This window comes from Neofelis nebulosa, chromosome 7, assembly GCF_028018385.1.
Source record: "Neofelis nebulosa isolate mNeoNeb1 chromosome 7, mNeoNeb1.pri, whole genome shotgun sequence".
Classification (NCBI taxonomy): Eukaryota; Metazoa; Chordata; class Mammalia; order Carnivora; family Felidae; genus Neofelis; species Neofelis nebulosa.
The window spans coordinates 30,132,296-30,152,041 of NC_080788.1; the positions used below are offsets into that span (position 1 = coordinate 30,132,296).

Consider the following 19,746-nt stretch of genomic DNA (forward strand, 5'->3'; position numbering starts at 1 on the left):
TTTGCACATGAGGTATCCCAGGCTTTCATGGGTGAGCTTCCTAATGGAGTAGGCAATGTAGTTAGTAGGATCTGCATTTCTTTGATGTCTTCTAAGAGCCCTGGCTGCTGTTCATCCAGTAGCCACAGTCCACAAGCCAGACATGAAGCACACCTTAGGGTGGGGCTAAAAAGAAATGGGTCTCTTTGGCAGCATCCTGCCCAGCTGGGAAAGCCAGACTCTCACTAACAAGCTCTCACTTTACCACAAGGAAGAGATCACATGCCAAAAAGGTCTCTTCTGACCCTGATCTGTGCCTCCTTGTGGGAGGGGTAACCCTAGTAAAGTTAAAAGTTTCATCTTGTCCTCTTCTATGCATCTGATCTCAAGATTTTTTGCTTTAACAGAGTGCTGGAACTTCTCTGCTGGGCTCCTGATGTGGGTAATTGTCTGAAGTGGTATTGTTTGGAGGGAAAGATAATAGAAGATGATTATTAGACTACGTTGATGATATCAACCAACTCTCACTTATTTCTTATTTAAAATTGGTTTGGTTATTTTCCCTAAATTTTTTAAAAGGAATTTAGGATCATCTTTTAATATTTCATAAAAAAGTTTACTGAAGCTTTAATTGAATTTTAGTTATGGTTTAATTGGTAGTGACTTGACATCTTTAGTCTTCCCAATCATGAATATCATATAACCCCCTATGTATGTATGTATGTATGTATGTATGTATATATGTATATACATATGTATATATGTATGTTTCAAGTTTTTATTTATTTTTTATATATGCAAATATATATATATATATTCTTTATATATCAAGAATTATTTAAATTCTACTTAACTTCTAGTTAGTGTAGTATTTGTTTCAGGAGAATTTAGTGATTCATCACTGACACATAACACCCAGTGCTCATCACATGTGCCCTCCTTAGTGCCCATTACCCATTTAGTCCATCCTCTGCCCACCTCTCCTCCAGCAACCCTCAGTTTGTTCTCTATAGTTAAAAAGCCTCTAGTGATTTGTCTCCCTCTCTTTTTTTTCTACCTTCCTGTATGTTCATCTTTTTTGTTTCTTAAATTCCACATGAGTGAAATCATATGGTATTTGTTTTTCTCTGACTTACTTCACTTAGCATAATGCACTCTAGCTCCAACCATGTCATTGTAAATGGCAAGATATCTTTCTTTTGATGGCTGAGTAATATTCCATTGTATAAATATACCATATCTTCTTTATCCATTCATCAGTCAATGGACATTTGGGCTCTCTTCATAATTTGGCTATTGTTGATAATGCTGCTATAAACAAAAGGTGATTGTTCCCCTTTGAGTATTTTTATACCCTTTGGGTAAATACCTAGTAGTGTGATTGCTGAGTCATAGAGTAGTTATATTTTTAACTTTTTGAGAAACCTCCATACTGCTTTCTGGAGTGGCTGCACCAGTTTGCATTCCCACTAACAGTGTAAGAAGGTTCCCTTTTCTTCACATCCTTGCCAACATCTATTGTTTCCTGTGTTGTTGAGTTTAGCCATTCTGACGGGTGTGAGGTGGTATCTCATGGAGGTTTTGATTTGTATTTCTCTGATGATCAGTGATGTTGAGCATCTTTTCATGTGTCTGTTAGCCATTTGGATGTGTTCTTTGGAAAATGGTCTATTCATGTCTTCTGCCCATTTCTTAACTGGATTATTTGTTTTTTGGGTTTTGAGTTTTATAAGTTCTTTATAGATTTCGGACATTAACCCTTTATCTGATATGTCATTTGCAAATATCTTCTCCCATTCCATAGGATGCCTTTTAGTTTTGTTGACTGTCTCCTTCACTATGCAGAACTCTTTTCATCTTGAGGAAGTCCCAGTAGTTCATTTTTGCTTTTGTTTCCCTTGCCTCTGGAGATGTATCTAGTAAAAAGTTGTTCCGGATGAGGTTAAAGAGGTTTCCACTAGGATTTTGTTGGTTTCCTGTCTCACATTTAGGTATTCCATCCATTTTGAATTTATGTTTGTGTTTGGTATAAGGGGTCCAGTTTTCCCAACACCATTTGTTGAAGAGGCAGTCTTTTTCTTCCATTGGATATCATTTCCTTCTTTGTGAAAGATTATTTGACCATATAGTTGTGGGTCCTTTTCTGGGTTTTCTATTCTGTCCCACTGATTTATGTATTCTTTGAATAGGGTTTTGTAACTTTATCCAGAAAAGTTTTGGTTTTTTTTAAAAGACTATTCCTAGGCACAATTTTTGTTGTTATTCAGAATGACATCATTAATTTCTTTCTTACATTTCTAATTAGTTGGTCACTGGTGTCTAGGAACATATTTTGATAAATGGACCCTGTAACCAGGAATTTTATTGGCTTTTCCATGTAGACAAGCACATTATTAGCAAATATACTCAACTTTGTTACTTTCCTGCTTATCTTTTATTTAGGCATGAGGTCTAGGTATGTTAATAACATACCTCACAGATAACCAATCAAGATGGAGCACTAACTTTAAACAATCCATATGGCTGTACATATCAGCCAGTTATCAGCAATGCTTTTTGCTACTATATTGAGCTATCCAGACCCTCCAGGATGGGACATCGTTATTTCAGTATTAAATACAATGTTTGCTGCGGGCTTTTGAAAACCACACTTTATTAGGCTCTTGTTCTTAAAGTAAATCATTAAAATGTTAAAAACTCAGAATAAGTGTTGAAGTTTAATTTATGCCTTTTGTTTTTATTGATCATATTATTTTTCTCTTTTAATTTTTAAAAATAATGACATATTATTTAAACATTTTTTAATGTTTATTTATTTTTGAGAGAGAGAGAGCCAGAGCACAAGTGGGAGAGGGACACAGAATCCGAAGCAGGCTCCAGGCTCTGAGCCGTCAGCACAGAGCCCAATGCAGAACTCAAACTCACAAGTCGTGAGATCATGACATGAGCTGAAGTCGGATGCTTAACCGACTGAGCCAAACAGGCACCCCTGTATTATTTTATTTTTAGATGTTACAGTATCCTTTCATCCCTATAATAAATAGTACTTGATTATAATGCTACTAAATTTTAATTCTCATAACTGATAGAGTTATATATGCAATCCTATCCATATTTTTCAAAAGAGAAAGCTGAAGTTTTCTACCAAGGTTAATAATCTGGCTAAGCTTACAGAGTTACTACAAGGCTGATCAGGAATTTGGATTTAGGGCCATAACTACGAACCCTGTGTTCTTAATGACTGCATTATATTGTTATCAACATCAGCTGACTGCCTACTGACTGCAGGATTTTAACATATATTATTTAATTTAACAGCCACATAATCCTTTGGGGTATGTCAATATCACATATTTTACTAATAAGAAACTAAAACCCAGGGAGATTAACTTTCCCAGGGTCACCCAATAAAGAGGTAGGAGATTCTAGGTCCACGCTTTACATTGTTCTCAGCTGCTTCCTTAAATACCTTCCCACTGATGCTCTAATTTTGTACCATATCACATGCAACTTTCAACAATCCCATTTCATCACAGTTCCTGGGAATGGAATATAGAATACGCTGGATGATTTAATTTAGTCTAAGACAGAGTTTCTCCAACAGTCCATTTAGGAATCTCTAATGTCAGAAAAACTGAATTTCCAGGTATGGGGGTGGGGTGCATATATACCTAGTAACAGCAAGATATAAGTTAAGGTTTCTTGAGTATTTTATTTAAAAAATAAATATTTTTTTTTGCATCTTTTTCATGATATCATCTATGTTTATTTTAACCAGAAAATAGTGTTTTATATTATATGCCATGGAGGAGAAAAGTTTTCTTTTGTTTTCTATATCTCATGGAGATAAGTTTTCTATATCTCATGGAGGAGATAGTTTTCTATCTTCCTTAGTACACAAGGTATATGCCATGGAGTCTACTAATGAAAAGAACTGAGCTGAACTGAAGACAGCATCAAGGTCTTTATATGGGCAATTTCTCATTTTTTACTGTCACTATTTCCGAGAACCTAGATTTATATAAATGTAGTTTAAAACAGTAAGTGTTTACTTACTGCATCAGGCAATCAATCACTAAGGTGAGCCCAAGAACAGAATATTGCCAGAGAGGTAGCATGATGGAATACTGTCAGGATGCTATGGGCAGAAACTTCAATAAGCACATCTCCTTACTGAGAGGTAAAATCACTCACGGCATGGGCTAGGTTGAACAGGTTCTCTTTTTAAGTTTTTATTGTAATTCCTGTTAGCTAATATGCAGTGTTATGTTAATTTCAGGTGTACAATACAGTGATTCAACAATTCCAAACACCACCCAGTGTTTATCACAAGTGTATTCCTTAATCTCAATCACTTATTTAACCAAACTTCCCACGCCCTGCCCCTATGGTAACTATCCGTTTGTTCTCTACAATTAAAAGTCCATTTCTTGGTATGTCTCTTTTTTCCCCCTTGCTCATTTGCTTTGTTTCTCAAATTCTACATGAGTGAAATCATATGGTATTTGTCTTTGTTATTTATTTCACTTAGCATTATACTCTCTAGCTCTAGCCATGTTGTTGCAAATGGCAAGACTGCACTCCTTTTATGGCCAAATAATATTCCACGAATATTAATTTTATAGCCATATATATATATATATATATATATATACACACACATACACACACATACATATATATACATATATATACATACACACATATATATATACATATATATATATACATATATGTATACCATATATATATACATACACATGTGTATGTATATATATATATGGCTATAAAATGTATATATGTACATATATATGTATGTGTGTGTGTGTATATATATATGGAGATATATATCACATCTCCTTTATCTATTCATCAATTGATAGCCACTTGGGCTGTTTCCATGACTTGGCTGTTGTAAATAATGCTGGTATAAACAAAGGGGTACATGCATCCTTTTGAATTAGTGTTCATGTATTCTTTGGGTAAATACCCAGGAGTGTGATTGCTGTATTGTAGGATAGTTGTATTTTTAACTTTTTAAACAAATATTTTTCAACGTTTATTTATTTTTGAGAAACAGAGCATGAGCAGGGAAGGGGCAGAGAGAGAAAGGGAGACACAGAATCCAAAGCAGGCTCCAGGCTCCGAGCTGTCAGCATAGAGCCTGATGCAGGGCATGGACCCACGAACCACGAGATCATGACCTGAGCCCAAGCTGGACACTTAACTGACTGAGGCACCCAGATGCCCCAGACCTCAATCTCTTTTTAACTAAATCCTCTATATGTGATACTTTTCTAAGTAGAAGATGACATACACCTGTTTTCCAAGATATGTAACATGGTTTGATATGAAACAGGTTGATCCTCAGGTATACAACTAGATAACTGGAACAGCCATTTTCCCCAATCCTGATGTTACAGGCATTATTTTAATATCTTTCCAACCTCTTATGTATTTTATTTTGAAAATGTGGTTTAAAATGACACTAGAAGGACTATTTCACAAATGACAAGTAAGGCAATGAAAATAAGTCCTCCTAGTGAAAACAACCAAAAAAGTTAACATTTAAAAATATTCTTCAAAGAATTAAAATTACCAGAGAGAGAACTGCAAGTCAAAATCCAGGAGGAGGTGAAACCAAGAGAAAGAAGCACAGCCCTCAAAGCTACTTTTACTAATCTGTAAGGAACATTTACAGAATGATACATATTAAACCATTCCAAGCAAGACTCTCAAAAATTTCATCCTCATGATAAGCACGACATTAAAACTGGCCAATCATCCAACTTGCAGCCTGTGTTCAGGACACCCATGTGGCCTTGGGAACCCTAGAATTTGAAGAACTCGGATAAAGATGGTTTCAGAAACCCTGGTACTCTTACCACCTAACAAAAGTAAATGAAAATATTTCCAGAGGACCATTATAGTAGGTCTCAAATTATTCTTGAAAACTCTTCAAACACAAAAACCATATAACAAATGCAAACAATTTAAAAGACTAAAATTATTTGATTCATCTTCTCTGACCACAAGGGAATCATATCAGTAACAGAAAGAAATCTGGAAAATGCACAAATATGTGGAAATTAAATAATACATTCTTGCCCAACCTGTGGGTAAATAAGAAATCACGGGGGGACCTCACACCTGTCAGATGGCTAAAATAAAAAACAAGAAATAACAAGTGCTGGTGAGGATGTGGGAAAAAAAGAACCCTCACGCACTGTTTGTTGGAATGAAAACTGATGCAGCTATTGTGGAAAACAGTATGGAGGTTCTTTAAAAAATTAAAGATAGAATTATGTATGATTTGGTAGTTGCACGCTAGTATTAACCCAAAGAGTATGAAAACACTAATTCAAAAAGATATATGCATCCTGTGTTTATTGCAACATTTACAATAGTCAAATTATGGAAGTAACCCAAGTGTCCATAGATATAGATGAATGAAGATGTGGTAAATACATAAAATGAAATATTACTCAGCCATAAAAAAGAATGAAATCTTGCCATCTGCAACATGGATGGATGTAGAGAGTATAATACTAAGTGAAGTAAGTCAGAGAAAGAAAATACCACATGATTTCACTCATATGTGGAATTTAAGAAACAAAAGAACAAAGAAAAATAGAGACAGACCAAAACACAGATTCTGAAGTATAGCAAACAAACTGGTTAAAAGAGGGGAGGTGGGGGGGGGGGGAGGGTAGGGGACATAGGTGAAGGGGATTAAGAGTATGCTTATCATAATGGGCACTGAATAATGTATAGAATTGTTGAATCACTATACTGTATACCTGAAACTAATATAATGCTGTATGCTAATTATATTGCAATTAAAGAGATAATAATTGCTAAATAAAAAGAAATCACGAGAGAAATTAGAAAATACTTTGAAATAAATGATGAAAACACAATGTATAAAACATGGAATTCATTGAAAGCAGTGCTCAGAGTTTGTCTTAAAAAAAAAACACCACCAAAGATCTCAAATCAATAACTTAATTTTACATTTTAAGGAACGAGGAAAAGAAGAGAAAACCAAACCCAATGCCAACCCAAAGGTAGGAAATAAAGATTAGAGTGGAGATAAGTGAAATAAAAGTAGAAAAATAGAGAAAAATCAATGAAGCCAAAAGTTGATTTTTGAAAAGATCAACAAAATTTTCAAACCTTTAGCTAGACTGAGGAAAAAAGAGAAGAGTCAAATGACTAAAATCAGAAAAGCAAGTGAGGATGTTACTAATGTCCTTAAAGCAAATGGATTAAGAGTTTACTATAATCAACATATACTATGATATATGCCAGCAAATTAGAAAGCCTAGATGAAATGGACAAATTCCTAGAAACATGCAAAATACTAAAACTGACGTAAGAAGACAGAAAATCAGAATAGATCTGCAACAAGTAAAGAATTGAATCAGTAATCATAAACCTCCCAACAAAGAAAAATCCAGGGCCAAATGGCTTCACTGGTGAATTCCATCAAATATTTAAAGAATTAACACAAATCCTTCTGAAACTTCAAAAAAATTGAAGTAGAGGGAATATTGCCTAATTCATTCCATTGGGGCAGTATCGTCCAGTTATCCAGTTATCTAAGCTAGACAAAGACTTCACAAGAAAACTGCAGAACAGTATCTCCTAAATACAGATGCAAAAGTTTTCAATAATTACAAGCAGCATGCAATAAAAATTTAAGGGATTAAAAAGGAAACAAGACATCATAAGAAAGAACATGTAAAAACAACAGACAAATATACATTCAAAGACATGAAATATTGGGATTACCAGAGATAGACTATTAATTATATTTTCTGTGCATAAAAATAAAAGGTAAGTTTGAAAATATTTGTAAAGAACAAGAAATTGTAAGAGGCATAGAAAATTTGAAAAGTAAACATTCTAGATAGGGAAAATAAAATACTGTGAATAAAATTAAGAAATTAATGGACTGTTTTAAGATCATATCAGAGACAACTGGAGAGAGAATAAAGTACAACAACAGAGAAACTAGAAAAAAAACTCCTGTATTTACAAACCTTTATGATAGAGGAGTTACCAAAGAACAGTAGAGTAAACTGGTCTTTTCAATAAATGGTGCTCAAAAAATTAAGCATCCAGATGGGGAAAAAAATGAAACTAAATCTCCGCCTCACAATAAACAGAAAAATTAATTGCAAGTGCATAACAAACTAAAAGTAAAGACAAAACTATAAAACTTCAAGAATATAGAGAAAAAAAGATATTCTTGACTCTGGAGTAGGAAAATAGTTTCTGAAGAAGAGCAGAAACTATTAATCATAAAATATTGATAAATTTGTCCACATTAAAATTAAGAACTTCTGTTCACTGAAAGAGTCAAAAGAGAGTAAAAAGACAGCTGTATAATAGGAATAGGTATCTTTAACACATTTGAACAAATTGATATTGAGAACATACAAAGATTTCCTACAAATCAATAGAAATCTTTTCGGCAAAAGCTTTGAACACGCAAGTCACAAGAGAAGACATTCAAATGGCAGTAAAAATATGAATAGGTGCCTAACTCTACCTGACAACAGAGATTCACATGAAAACTACAGTGAATACACCGCTACATACTCACAAGATTAGCAAACATTAAAAAGTCTGGCAATACCAAGTGTTAGAGAAGAAACGAGCAATGGGACTTGTATATTCTCCAGGTAGTAGTGTGAATTGATACTATTTCTTTGGAAAACAGGTTAGTGTTATCAAGAAAAATTAAAGATATATGTATACACCTCATGACCCAGGAATTCTACTCCTTAGAGAAATTCATGCACATGAGTATCAGGATAAATGTTTAGAAGCACATTTTTTCATAAAAACAACCCAAGTGCCCATCAATAGCAGAATGGAGAAGTATCATTGTAGGAAGCGATGACACAGTATAGAAAATTGCACAATATAGAAAATGACACAGTATAGAAAAGAAAAAAAAAACCCTAAAACAACATAAATTCTTAAATACATAATCTTGATAGAGGCCAGACTCCAAATTAGAGAGAGTAGCATTCATTCCATAAACTTCAAAACCAGACATGTGTGACCTAACATTTATTATTTAGGGATATACTCTTACAGGATAAAACTATAAAGAAAAGAAAAAAAAGTCAAAGTAATAGTTTATCCAAATATTAAGAGAAAAGTATGAATGGCAGAATAAATATGGGTGATCAGAATGTTCTGGGATGCTAGTGGCAATGTTCTATTTCTCAACTAGTCACTGGAGTTTTTGCTGTTATAATTATTCATTACTGTGAATGATTTGGAAGTGTCAATTTGCATAACCATAACAGAAAATACCACAAGTGTGGAAAATGTTCCTATAAACTAGCACTATCAATATTCAAGTTTTTATAACAAATTTATTTGCCTTTAAAGAATACTTTTCACAAAGAAGCCACAATAAATGATTTCAGATGAAAGGACTAAAACTGTTTCTAAAAGGCAAACCTCACCATCTGAAAAATAATGTAAACTATTTTGAAATCATTATTTACTGTTTTGTTTTACTGAGATACAGTTTACAATAAAATGCACAAATTTAGGTGTTCAGTCTGATGAGTTGTGGCAACTGCACACACCTATGGAACCACTACCTTAAACAAAATACGTAAACATTTCTACCCTTATATTCCTTGTTTTTTAAAAATACAAACCATATATAGATTAAACCTCTGTCAGATTCTTGAAGTAACTTAATTCCATTTTCCTTGCACTCATCTTCTAATATATGCTAGTTAAAGAAGGTATAAGAGACATTTTCATTTTACCTTGGGCTATAGGATGTATTTGTCACCTTCTGACAAAATACGGGTGTCATATAAGCTGTATACAGTTATTTAACAGCTGCCATGAAGAAATAACTACATAAATTGAGAACATAGTAACTGAGGAGATCAAAATCAGAGGCTTCTGTGATAGAATGTTTTGCAGTTCCTCTCAACTAAAGAATTCCAGCTGAAAATAAAAGAAGCAAAACCAAATGAAACCATGAAATTTAGAAGACAGGCAGTGTTTTAGCAGGACCTGAACACAATTTTTAAAATACAACTGATTGAGAAAGCTCTCAGAGATGACTGGTTTATCTGCTTTGAGTCTGGGCATGTGTTAAATAGCCACAAGCCTCAGTTTGCAAAAAAGCAGGCAGGGAAAAGGATAGGGTCAGGAAGAGCTTGTACTTTCTACCTTCCACAGTTATCTGTTAGTGGAATTTTCCAGGTTAAATTTCAAAAACACCAAAACAAGGCAGGGTTTACGATAGGTATCAAAAAGTCAGTTGTGATTTGATATCTCTCAATTCAGTTCAAATTATGATTACTGACAGCTACGTGGTTTGCTTATTCAGCTTCAAGAGATTTACAGCTGAATCTCTAAGTTTGGCAGAATTCACAAAGAGTCAGGAAAGGCAACTGGAAAAACTCCATGACCAATCCATCTGCTTAAACTGTTTACTTACAGTAACAGTATATAAATGTCTCATGTTACTGATAAACCACAGAAAGCTTCTGGGATGCTGTTACTATCCAAACTCAAAAGTAATGTTCATCATCGCAGAGTAACAAGAAAAGTCAATGAAAATACAAATTGTGCTTACTTGGACCAAATTTAATACAATGTCAAGAATGAGGAAAATGCCTCTACATATATAAGAATGTTTCAGAAACTATTTGAAATAATTAAACATTTCTGCAACAAAAAGATCTTTGGAGCAATTCTTTTAACCTGAATTTTAAATGTAATTTTATTGTGAAACATAACATACAGAAAAAGGAAAAAAACATGTAAGTACAATTTGAAGAATAGTAGTAATTTGAACACTGTATAATTTCCATCTGGTCAAGAAAAAAAAAGACTAGAAGCACTTCAAGCAGCCACCTACATGAATCTTCCTGATTACACCTCCCTCGCAATTCTCTGAATAATCATTATCCTGATTATTATAAGAAATATTTTCTGTATCTTCTTTATAGTTTTACCATCTATTAATATATTCCAAAACAATATAGGTGCTTTTGTCTATTCTTAGACTTTATATAACTGGAACTGTAATAGTATATGTATGTATGTATGTGTATGTATATACATATACATATGTGTAAATATAAACATGTATATTGTGTGTGTAAATATGAATATATATTTATATATACTTATATTTATTTGACTTGTTTTGCCCACTAAACATTGTGAGACACATCCATGTTGTTACCTATAGCTGTAGTTCATTTTTATTATTGAATAATATTCCATTATACAAACATACCATAATTTATACAGTCAGCCACTGATGGATACTTGGGCTTTTCCCATATTTGGTAATTACAAAAATGCCACTGAAAATTTTTATACATGTCTCCTGGTGCATATATGCATTGCTTTCTGTAGGGCATAGACATAGAAGTAAAATATGATGTGTACCCCTGCAACTTTAGTTGATAATAGCAAATTGCTTTCTAAAGTGGTAGTACTAACTTATATTATCACAGGGTATGACCATTCCAATGCTCTAGATCTTTGCCAATAGTTGGTATTTTCAATCTTTAGCTTTTGCCATTCTGAAAGGTGAATCACAGTATTACATTGAGTTTTCCATTTGGAATTTTCTGATTATTAAAGATGTTGATTATCTTTGCATTTACTTATTGGCTATTAAGAGTTCTTCTTTTGGAATGCCTGTCATCTCGTCCATTTTCCTACTGGCTGGTTCATCCTTTTTTCTTGTTGACTTGTAAGAATTCCTTATATACTCTGGATACCACTTCTTCATGAGCTATACACATAAAGATCTTCTTACATTACATTGTCTTTTCACAGTTTTTCTGGTGTCTTTTGATGAATAAAACTTTTAAAATTATTTTTTTAATTTAAATTCAAGTTAACATACACTGTAGTATTGGTTTCAGGAGTAAAACCCAGTGCTCATCCAAACAAGTGCCCTCCGTAACGCCCATCACCCATTTAGCCCATCCCCCCCCCCCCTTCCCTCCAGTAACCATTTTATTCTCTGTATTTAAGAGTCTCTTATGGTTTGTCTCCTTCTTTATCCGATATGTCATCTGCAAAAGCCTTTTCCCATGTCGTCAGTTGCCTTTTAGCTTTGTTAATTGTTCCATTGCTGTGCAGAAGCATTTTACCTTGATGAGATCCCAACAATTCATGTTTACTTTTGTTTCCCTTGCTTACAGAGACATGTCCAGTAAAAAGTTCCTGCGGCCATAGTCAAAGAGGTTGATGCCTGTTTTCTTCTCTAAGGATTTTGATGGTTTCCTATCTCATATTTAGGTCATTCATCCATTTTGAATTTATTTTTGTGTATGGTGTAAGCACCATTTACTGAAAAGACAGTCTTTTGAGTCTATTTCTGGGTTCTCTATTCTATCCCATTGATCTGTGTGTCTGTTTTTGGGCCGGTACCACAGTCTTGATGAATACAGCTTTATAATATAGCTTGAAGTACAGAATTGTGAGGCCTACAGCTCTGGTTTTCTTTTTCAACATTACTTTGGCTATTCGGGGTCTTTTCTGGTTCCATACAAATTTTAGAATTTGTTTGTTCTAGCTCTGTGAAGAATGTTGGTATTCGTTTGATAGGGATTGCACTGAAAATGTGTAGACTCCTTTGGTAACAATGTTTGTTCTTCCAATCCATGAGCATGGAATAGTTCTCCATTTCTTTGTGTCTTCTTCAATTTCTTTCATAAGCTTTCTATAGTTTTCAGTGTACAGATCTTTTATCTCTTTGGTTAGGTATATTCCTAGGTATCTTATGGTTTTTGGTGCAATTGTAAATGGGGTTGATTGCTTGATGTCCCTTTCAGATGCTTCATTATTGGTGTATAGAAATGCAACCAATTTGTATACATTGATTTCATATCCTGCAACTTTGCTGAATTCATGTATCAGTTCTAGCAGTTTTCTGGTAGAGTCTTTTGAGTTTTCCATGTAGCATATCATGTTGTCTGTGAAAAGTGAAAGTCTGACTTCTTCCTTGCCAATTTGGATGTCTTTTATTTCTTTTTGCTGTCTGACTGCTGAGGCTAGGACTTCCAGTACTATATTGAACAACAGTGGTGAGAGTGGACATCCCTGTCGTGTTCCTGGTCTTAGGGGGAAAGCTCTCAGTTTTTTCCCACTGAGGATGATATTAGCTGTGGGCCTTTCATATATGGCCTTTACGATGTTGAGGTATGTATGTTCCTTGTATCCCTACTTTGTTGAGGGTTTTTATCAAGAAAGGATGCTGTATTTTGTCAAATGCTTCTTCTGCCTCTATTGAAAGGATCATAACTTACTGTAAAGCAGTAGTTAAGATAGTGTGTTGTTGGACTGAAGATGGTGAAAAAGAAGAATGAATGTTTTAATAATTGGATTTTCTGTTTTTTTATATAAAGCTGACCTCACCTGACATCATAATCAAAAAGTTAATTTCAGATGAACCTAAATGTAAAAAGTGAAAACAGACTTTTAGGAGATAATAAAGAAGAATATCTTCTTGACTTTGGGTCAACATTCTGAATTATGGCATCATTCACAAAATGGACCATACATTCCTCTAATGCATTGTAGTGTCTCCTTTTTCTTTATGTACATAAACAAGTGCCTCACATCATGCATCAAGCATGCTACTTATGAATATAACCATTCTTCTTTTTTGCCATCTTTGTTCCAACAATACACTATCTTAAATAGTGGAGCTTTACAGTAAGTTTTGATATATGGTAGAGCAAATCCTCCCATATTATTCTTTTTCAACAGAGTCTTGGCTGTTCTTTGAAATCCTACATTTTAATTTTAGAATCTGCGTTTCAATTTCCAGAAAATACAGTTTCAGTTTCATAATATAAAAAATTTTAATTGCAGATGTACTGAATTTACAAATTAATTTGTGATGAAAACATATATTGCTGTAGTAAGATTTCCAATCCATGAACATGATCAATTTACTCCTAATACTTAATATTTGGATAATAATATAAACAGAGTTGATATTTATATACTGTTCCTGTATCTTAGTAGACTTATTAAACTTATTCATTAGTTTATGATATTAGCTATACTTTGTTTCTTTAGATATAAGCTATGAGATTAAGAAAATTGCTTTCTATTCCTCATTTACTGTCATGAATTGATGCTGAATTTAACAAATGCTTCTGCTGGATCTTTTGAGATGATCAAAAGATCTTTTTTTTATCTTTTCTTCTATTAATATGACAAACTCTGATTGATTTTCCAATGGTAAACTAAACTTGAATATACTGAACAAATCCAATTTTGTTGTGATATACCATTCTTTTCATACATTGCAAGATTTTGTTTGCTAAAATTCTGTTTAGGAATTTTGAATCTAAGCTCATGAATAAGATTGGCTTGTAATTTGATTTTCTCCAGGTTCACGATAATGTCTCTAGGTGTGGGTTTCTTCTTATTTGTATTCTTTGGGATGTATTTGGCTTCTTGAATTTCTGGGTTGATTTTTAAGTTTTAGGAAGTTCTAAATAATAATCACTTCAGGTACTGTTTCTGCCCTATTCTCTCTTTTCCTCCTGGATTATTATACATAAATTAAATGCTTCACTATATTCAATATGCCTCTTATAATCTTTTCTGTATTTTTCATATCTTTTTCCATGTTTTAGTCCAGATTCTTATGACTTAGAATAAACTAATTTTTTCTTCAGTGGATTTATTCTGCTGTTATGTGATGCATAATTTTCTTAATTTTGATTACTAAAATGTTCAGTAATCGGGGCACCTGGCTGGCTCAGTCAGCTGAGCATCCGACTCTTGATCTCAGCTCAGGTCATGATCTCACGATTTGTGAGAATGAGCTCTGAGTCAGACTCTGTGCTAATACCACAGAGCCTGCTTGGGATTCTCTCTCTCCTTTTCTCTCTCTGCCCCTCTCCCACTGACATGCATGCTCTCTCTCTCTCTAAATAAATAAACATTAAAATGTTCAGTTCTTAAATTTCTATTTTCTTTAAAATGTGGTATATGTTTTTAATTTTTTTTTTTTTAACGTTTTTATTATTTTTGAGACAGAGAGAGACAGAGCATGAACGGGGGAGGGTCACAGAGAGAGGGAGACACAGAATCCGAAACAGGCTCCAGGCTCCGAGCCGTCAGCCCAGAGCCCGACGCGGGGCTCGAACCCACGGACCGTGAGATCGTGACCTGAGCCGAAGTCGGACGCTCAACCGACTGAGCCACTCGGGCGCCCCAAAAAATGTGGTATATGTTTTAAAAAATAATACTTATATTGTGAACACAGGAAGTATAGCCCCTGTTGGTCTGTTTCCACTGATTTTTATCCATGTTGTTTTGCCCCTTTATGTGCTTAATTACCTTTTTCTGTCAGACACTGTATTTGAATTTATTTAATGAAATAATTTGAGACTTAGGTTGATATTATCTTCCTCCAGAGTACATTTTCCATTTACTTCTGTGAGGCACCTGGAGGTCTTAGCAATCCAAGGTCACTACTTTTTTTCAGCTACCCAGATGATTTGAAGTTGAGCTGTGGTCTGTGCAATGATTGGCATACTTCCAATCTACCCTCTCACCTAGTGCAGCCCTTTAAGATTTCAACCCAAAATATGGGGGTTTTGCCACAGTCTCTACCACTGATAGTCCTAGACTCCAACATTTTTAGCCCATCCATTTTTAGCCCTGGGCTAAAATGGATGTTTCTCATCCACTTCTTTTGGATCACTAATTGTACCCGGCCCCCAAATGCCTTGTTCCTAGATCTTGGCCTAGTAATTCTTCACTACTTTGTTAGCAATTCAGTTCCAGTTAACATTTTGTCTAGCTTTATTAATTGGCATCAGTAGGAGAACTGTTCTGAATTACTTACTCTGTCCATAACTGAAGATATTTTCAAGCCTTTTATTTCCTTAAAAGATAAACAAACAAAAAAACATAGTTTTATAATCTGTAACTGGTATTTACAAAGTCTTTCAATTCCAGTTTCAGCTAGTTATTACTCATAATGGTTCATTTAGTTTTGTGTCCCTTTTTTGGACTGTGGCTACTTGTTCTTATAAAGTCATTTGAGAGAAATTATCTGAAGCCTAGGATAAAGGTGTCTTCTTCAAATGAGGATTTGCATCTATTTCCTTCTGCCAAGTTCCTAGAGACATCACTGATCAATCTGGAACTACTTTAAACTCACTTCACTATTTGAAATAATACAGATGATGTGAATTTGAGCTACAAGTTGACACCAGGGCTGGATTATAGTAATAACTTCTGCATTATACCAAAGCACTTCTTTTGCAGTCTCAGAGGATGGGGTGAGAGGGTTTATGATAATATCATGGAATAGGTTATGGTAGTCTATCTTTGTTAAGAGAAAATCTAGTAGATTTCACACCTTAGGCAGCCCTAAGGATTTTACTTTTGTCCCCACTTCATGAGGCCTGCAAATCATAATTCACATTTGCCAGCCTGGCAACTCCCCTTGGGGCATTTAGTTATAACTGAATACAACTTCCCAAATTCTTGGTTTTTCTTTGGCCTGGTAATTTTTCAATTCCTTCTTAGCAATTTGATTCTTTTAAGAAAGTTACTTTTGATTTTTTCCTGTATTTTTAAATGTTTTTGTTAGTAGAATAGGTACAAGTACCCTAGACCACCAATTTTTTTTACAGAACTAGGTAGAATTTGTTAAAAACTGTAACATATGCAACACAGCTTACAAACTCTTTATTTCTAAACAGAAACAGAGAACCCAAAAAGTTGGAAGGGACCTGAGACAAAGAGTAAGTACTACAATACTCATGTTTCCTCAGTTTCCTGATCTCTCTCATTACAGGAATGTTTTTGTACACCACAAGTTAACCTCTTAGTTCTAACGTAGTTCTCAGAACTTCAGAAAAAGTAAGCAAAACTGTATCAAAGCACTAACAGAAAGCATCAGTGTATTGAGATCTCAATTAGGAGGGTGAAGAGCTCAAGATTCATCTCCCACCATTCCTCAGTGAGTGCTTGCTCAAGTTCCACCAGTCTCACCCCTGTCACTTCTAGGCTGTCTTCAAATCCTTCACTGGGTACCTGGCTTTGGCTCTAATGATTTTGTTACTCCAGGCAGTTTTCCAAACAAAAAGGAATGGTTATTTACAATTTCTAGACTGAAATCATAAATATCAGCTGAATTACACTGAAATGTCAGTATAACTCTATGAAGAGAATTTCACATAAAGTGAGTCTGTCCTGGCTAAGTAAAAAGGATTTGTTATAAAAATAGCAAAAGGATCTTATTGTAGGTAAGTTTAGACTCTCAGGTGGTCCTGCAGTGTATACTCTAAGGACAGCTTTACAGCAAGGTTTCTGACACAGACCATTTAGACTGGGAGCCAGACTACATTTTTCTCCCCCAAATTATAAGGAATCAGTAGTATTCCAGTAAATTGCTCCTTTGTGAACAGAATAACTTTACTTAGATTTTCATACTGAATACCTTTCTTACATAGATCATTTTACTTTTTCCTCAAAAATTCTGTGATTACTTCAATCTAAAACAATATTCATGAGATAAGGTGCACATGTGGTATCTTCAAGTAAACTGTAGTCCGAAGTATAATTACCCTTTATAAAAATAAAAATAATTAGTATATGCTAATTTTAAAAACAGACATTTTTCTAAAGCATATCAAGCCTCCAAACACTCCATCTAGCACACGTCTGACGATTAGCAGTCTCTGAACTCTCCGACACTCTGAAAGGGATGTGTTACACTGAAGAACTGACTCTTTGTGGCTCTGCTGCTCTAGTTCCTACAGAGGACTGTACCGTCTGATGCCAAAATGCAGCTGAACACTACCTTGTAAAGGTACATTCATATGCTTAAAACCCAGTAATTCCACCCCTGAGGCATATGTCCTAGACAAGAGCAATGATTCTCAAAATATGACCCTTGGACCAGCAGCATCAGTGTTACCTATGAAACACAAATTCTTGGGACCCACTGAGTCAAAAACCCAAGGTGGGGTGTGTTTTAACAAGTCCTAGGTGATTCTGATGTAGACTAAAGTCTAAGGCTCCCCACTTTGGAGAAATTCTTGCTCATTTGCTCTGATACATGAATGTCTGAGCAGCACTGTTTCTAATCTCTTTTTCTTTCTCTCACACACACACCCCCATACACATTCAACCCTGAATGAATTCAATCCTGAAAAACAATGTCCATGTCAGGAAAAGAGATTTTAAAAACTGTGTTATAATTAACACAGTGAAGTACTCACTATACAGCAGAGAAAATGAATGAAAAACAGCTACATTGTAAACCTAAATAAAAGTCAGAATCATAATTTTGATTGAAAAACTGACAGAAGTCTACAGTATATTTTATAAAGTTCAAATACAAGCAAAACAGTAATATATTACTTAGGAAAACATTCATTTGGTAAAGAAATAAAGCTCTTAAAAAACAAAGAAATATTCTTCTTTTTAAACAAAAAAAGACAGAAAAGATATTGCCTTAATACTGTACAGTATTTCCTTCAGGGGAAGCAGAGACAGGAATGGGATATGGAAGGATAGCATTGGGAACCACAGAGGTACTGGGAACAGTCTAGTTTTTAAGTTTCATGGTAAGTTCATAGGTGTTCATTATATTTGGGTTATTTTTGTCACTACATTCTTTTTGTAGATCTCAAATGTCATAAATATTAAACCCAGAAAACAAAAAACAAAAAAATTTAGATAATAAACAAAGACAGCTATTACATCAAATAGAAAAATTAGAAACCACCAAAGTGATATAAATTGTGTAAACTATGGTATGTTCATTTAGTTACAATGAATTTTTAAAGACAGGAAAATATTCATGATACAGGTAGTCAGATAAAATAATGTAAGAAATGTCCAGTAAAAAGATTAAAAGAAAATACAATAAAATATCGACAGTGGGCATTATAGGGAGTATATTTCTTCTTGATATATTTTAAGTTTTCTATAGTGAATAATAAAGATCATTTAAAGATCATTAAGAATGTTTTAACTGTCACAAAAACATTTATGACTCTAAGTCATTAAAGAAAACTGCCAAATCTTCTTTTGGAAACAGTAAGGAAATTGGTGCTTATGAAAATCTGGTTGCAATTTATGAGCTTTATAATTTAAAGTTTTACATTGTCTGGCATAAAATTGTATATCTTTATTACTGTGATTCCTTTTAAATTTATTTTATTTTGTTTGTGTGTGGAAAAATATGACTTGTTTTTGCTGTTGAGCATTTCAATTAAAATGACTAAAAACTATACCAAATTAATCAGAAACAAAAGGAAAAAACAATCCATCAGTGGTTGACCAGCTTTTGGAAACACAGAAGAAATGCATAAGTGAGCGTCAGCCTTATAATCCTATGTCCTGTCATAGTGAGAAAGAATCACGAAGATTAAGGCCAAAGGCCAGAGATTAGTTACATACCTTTTTTTCCAATATTCTAGCGATCTCGCCTAGGGTCCGATCTAAAGCAGAAACCTTATTGTTTGCCCATGAGCCACTGTCTTGTACTTGTAGTTGTTTTAGAAGATCTTTGGCTAATCGCTGAAGTCTTCAATACAATATGAAAGGGAAGAATGACATTAATGAATTAGACTATAATATTTCATTTTCCTAAACCTTTTGAAACAAAAGCTACTTTCATTATTGTAGTAGAAAGTGCTTCACAGAACACCTTTGGGGAGGAACAAACAAAACCATTCCTAGTCCTCATGGTACAAAACAGAA

The 19,746-nt window shown here is 34.1% G+C and overlaps 1 protein-coding gene across 3 annotated transcripts in view; it reads right to left on the reverse strand.

Annotated features, from left to right (window-relative positions):
* The window catches only part of SCAPER (S-phase cyclin A associated protein in the ER), a 525,678-nt gene that overhangs the window by 237,128 nt on the left and 268,804 nt on the right, over nt 1–19,746 (reverse strand). For all 3 annotated transcript variants that reach the window (XM_058736955.1, XM_058736953.1, XM_058736954.1), the window contains one exon: nt 19,444–19,570. In XM_058736955.1, coding sequence (XP_058592938.1) covers nt 19,444–19,570 — 127 coding nt within the window. The remainder of the gene's footprint in view (nt 1–19,443; nt 19,571–19,746) is intronic.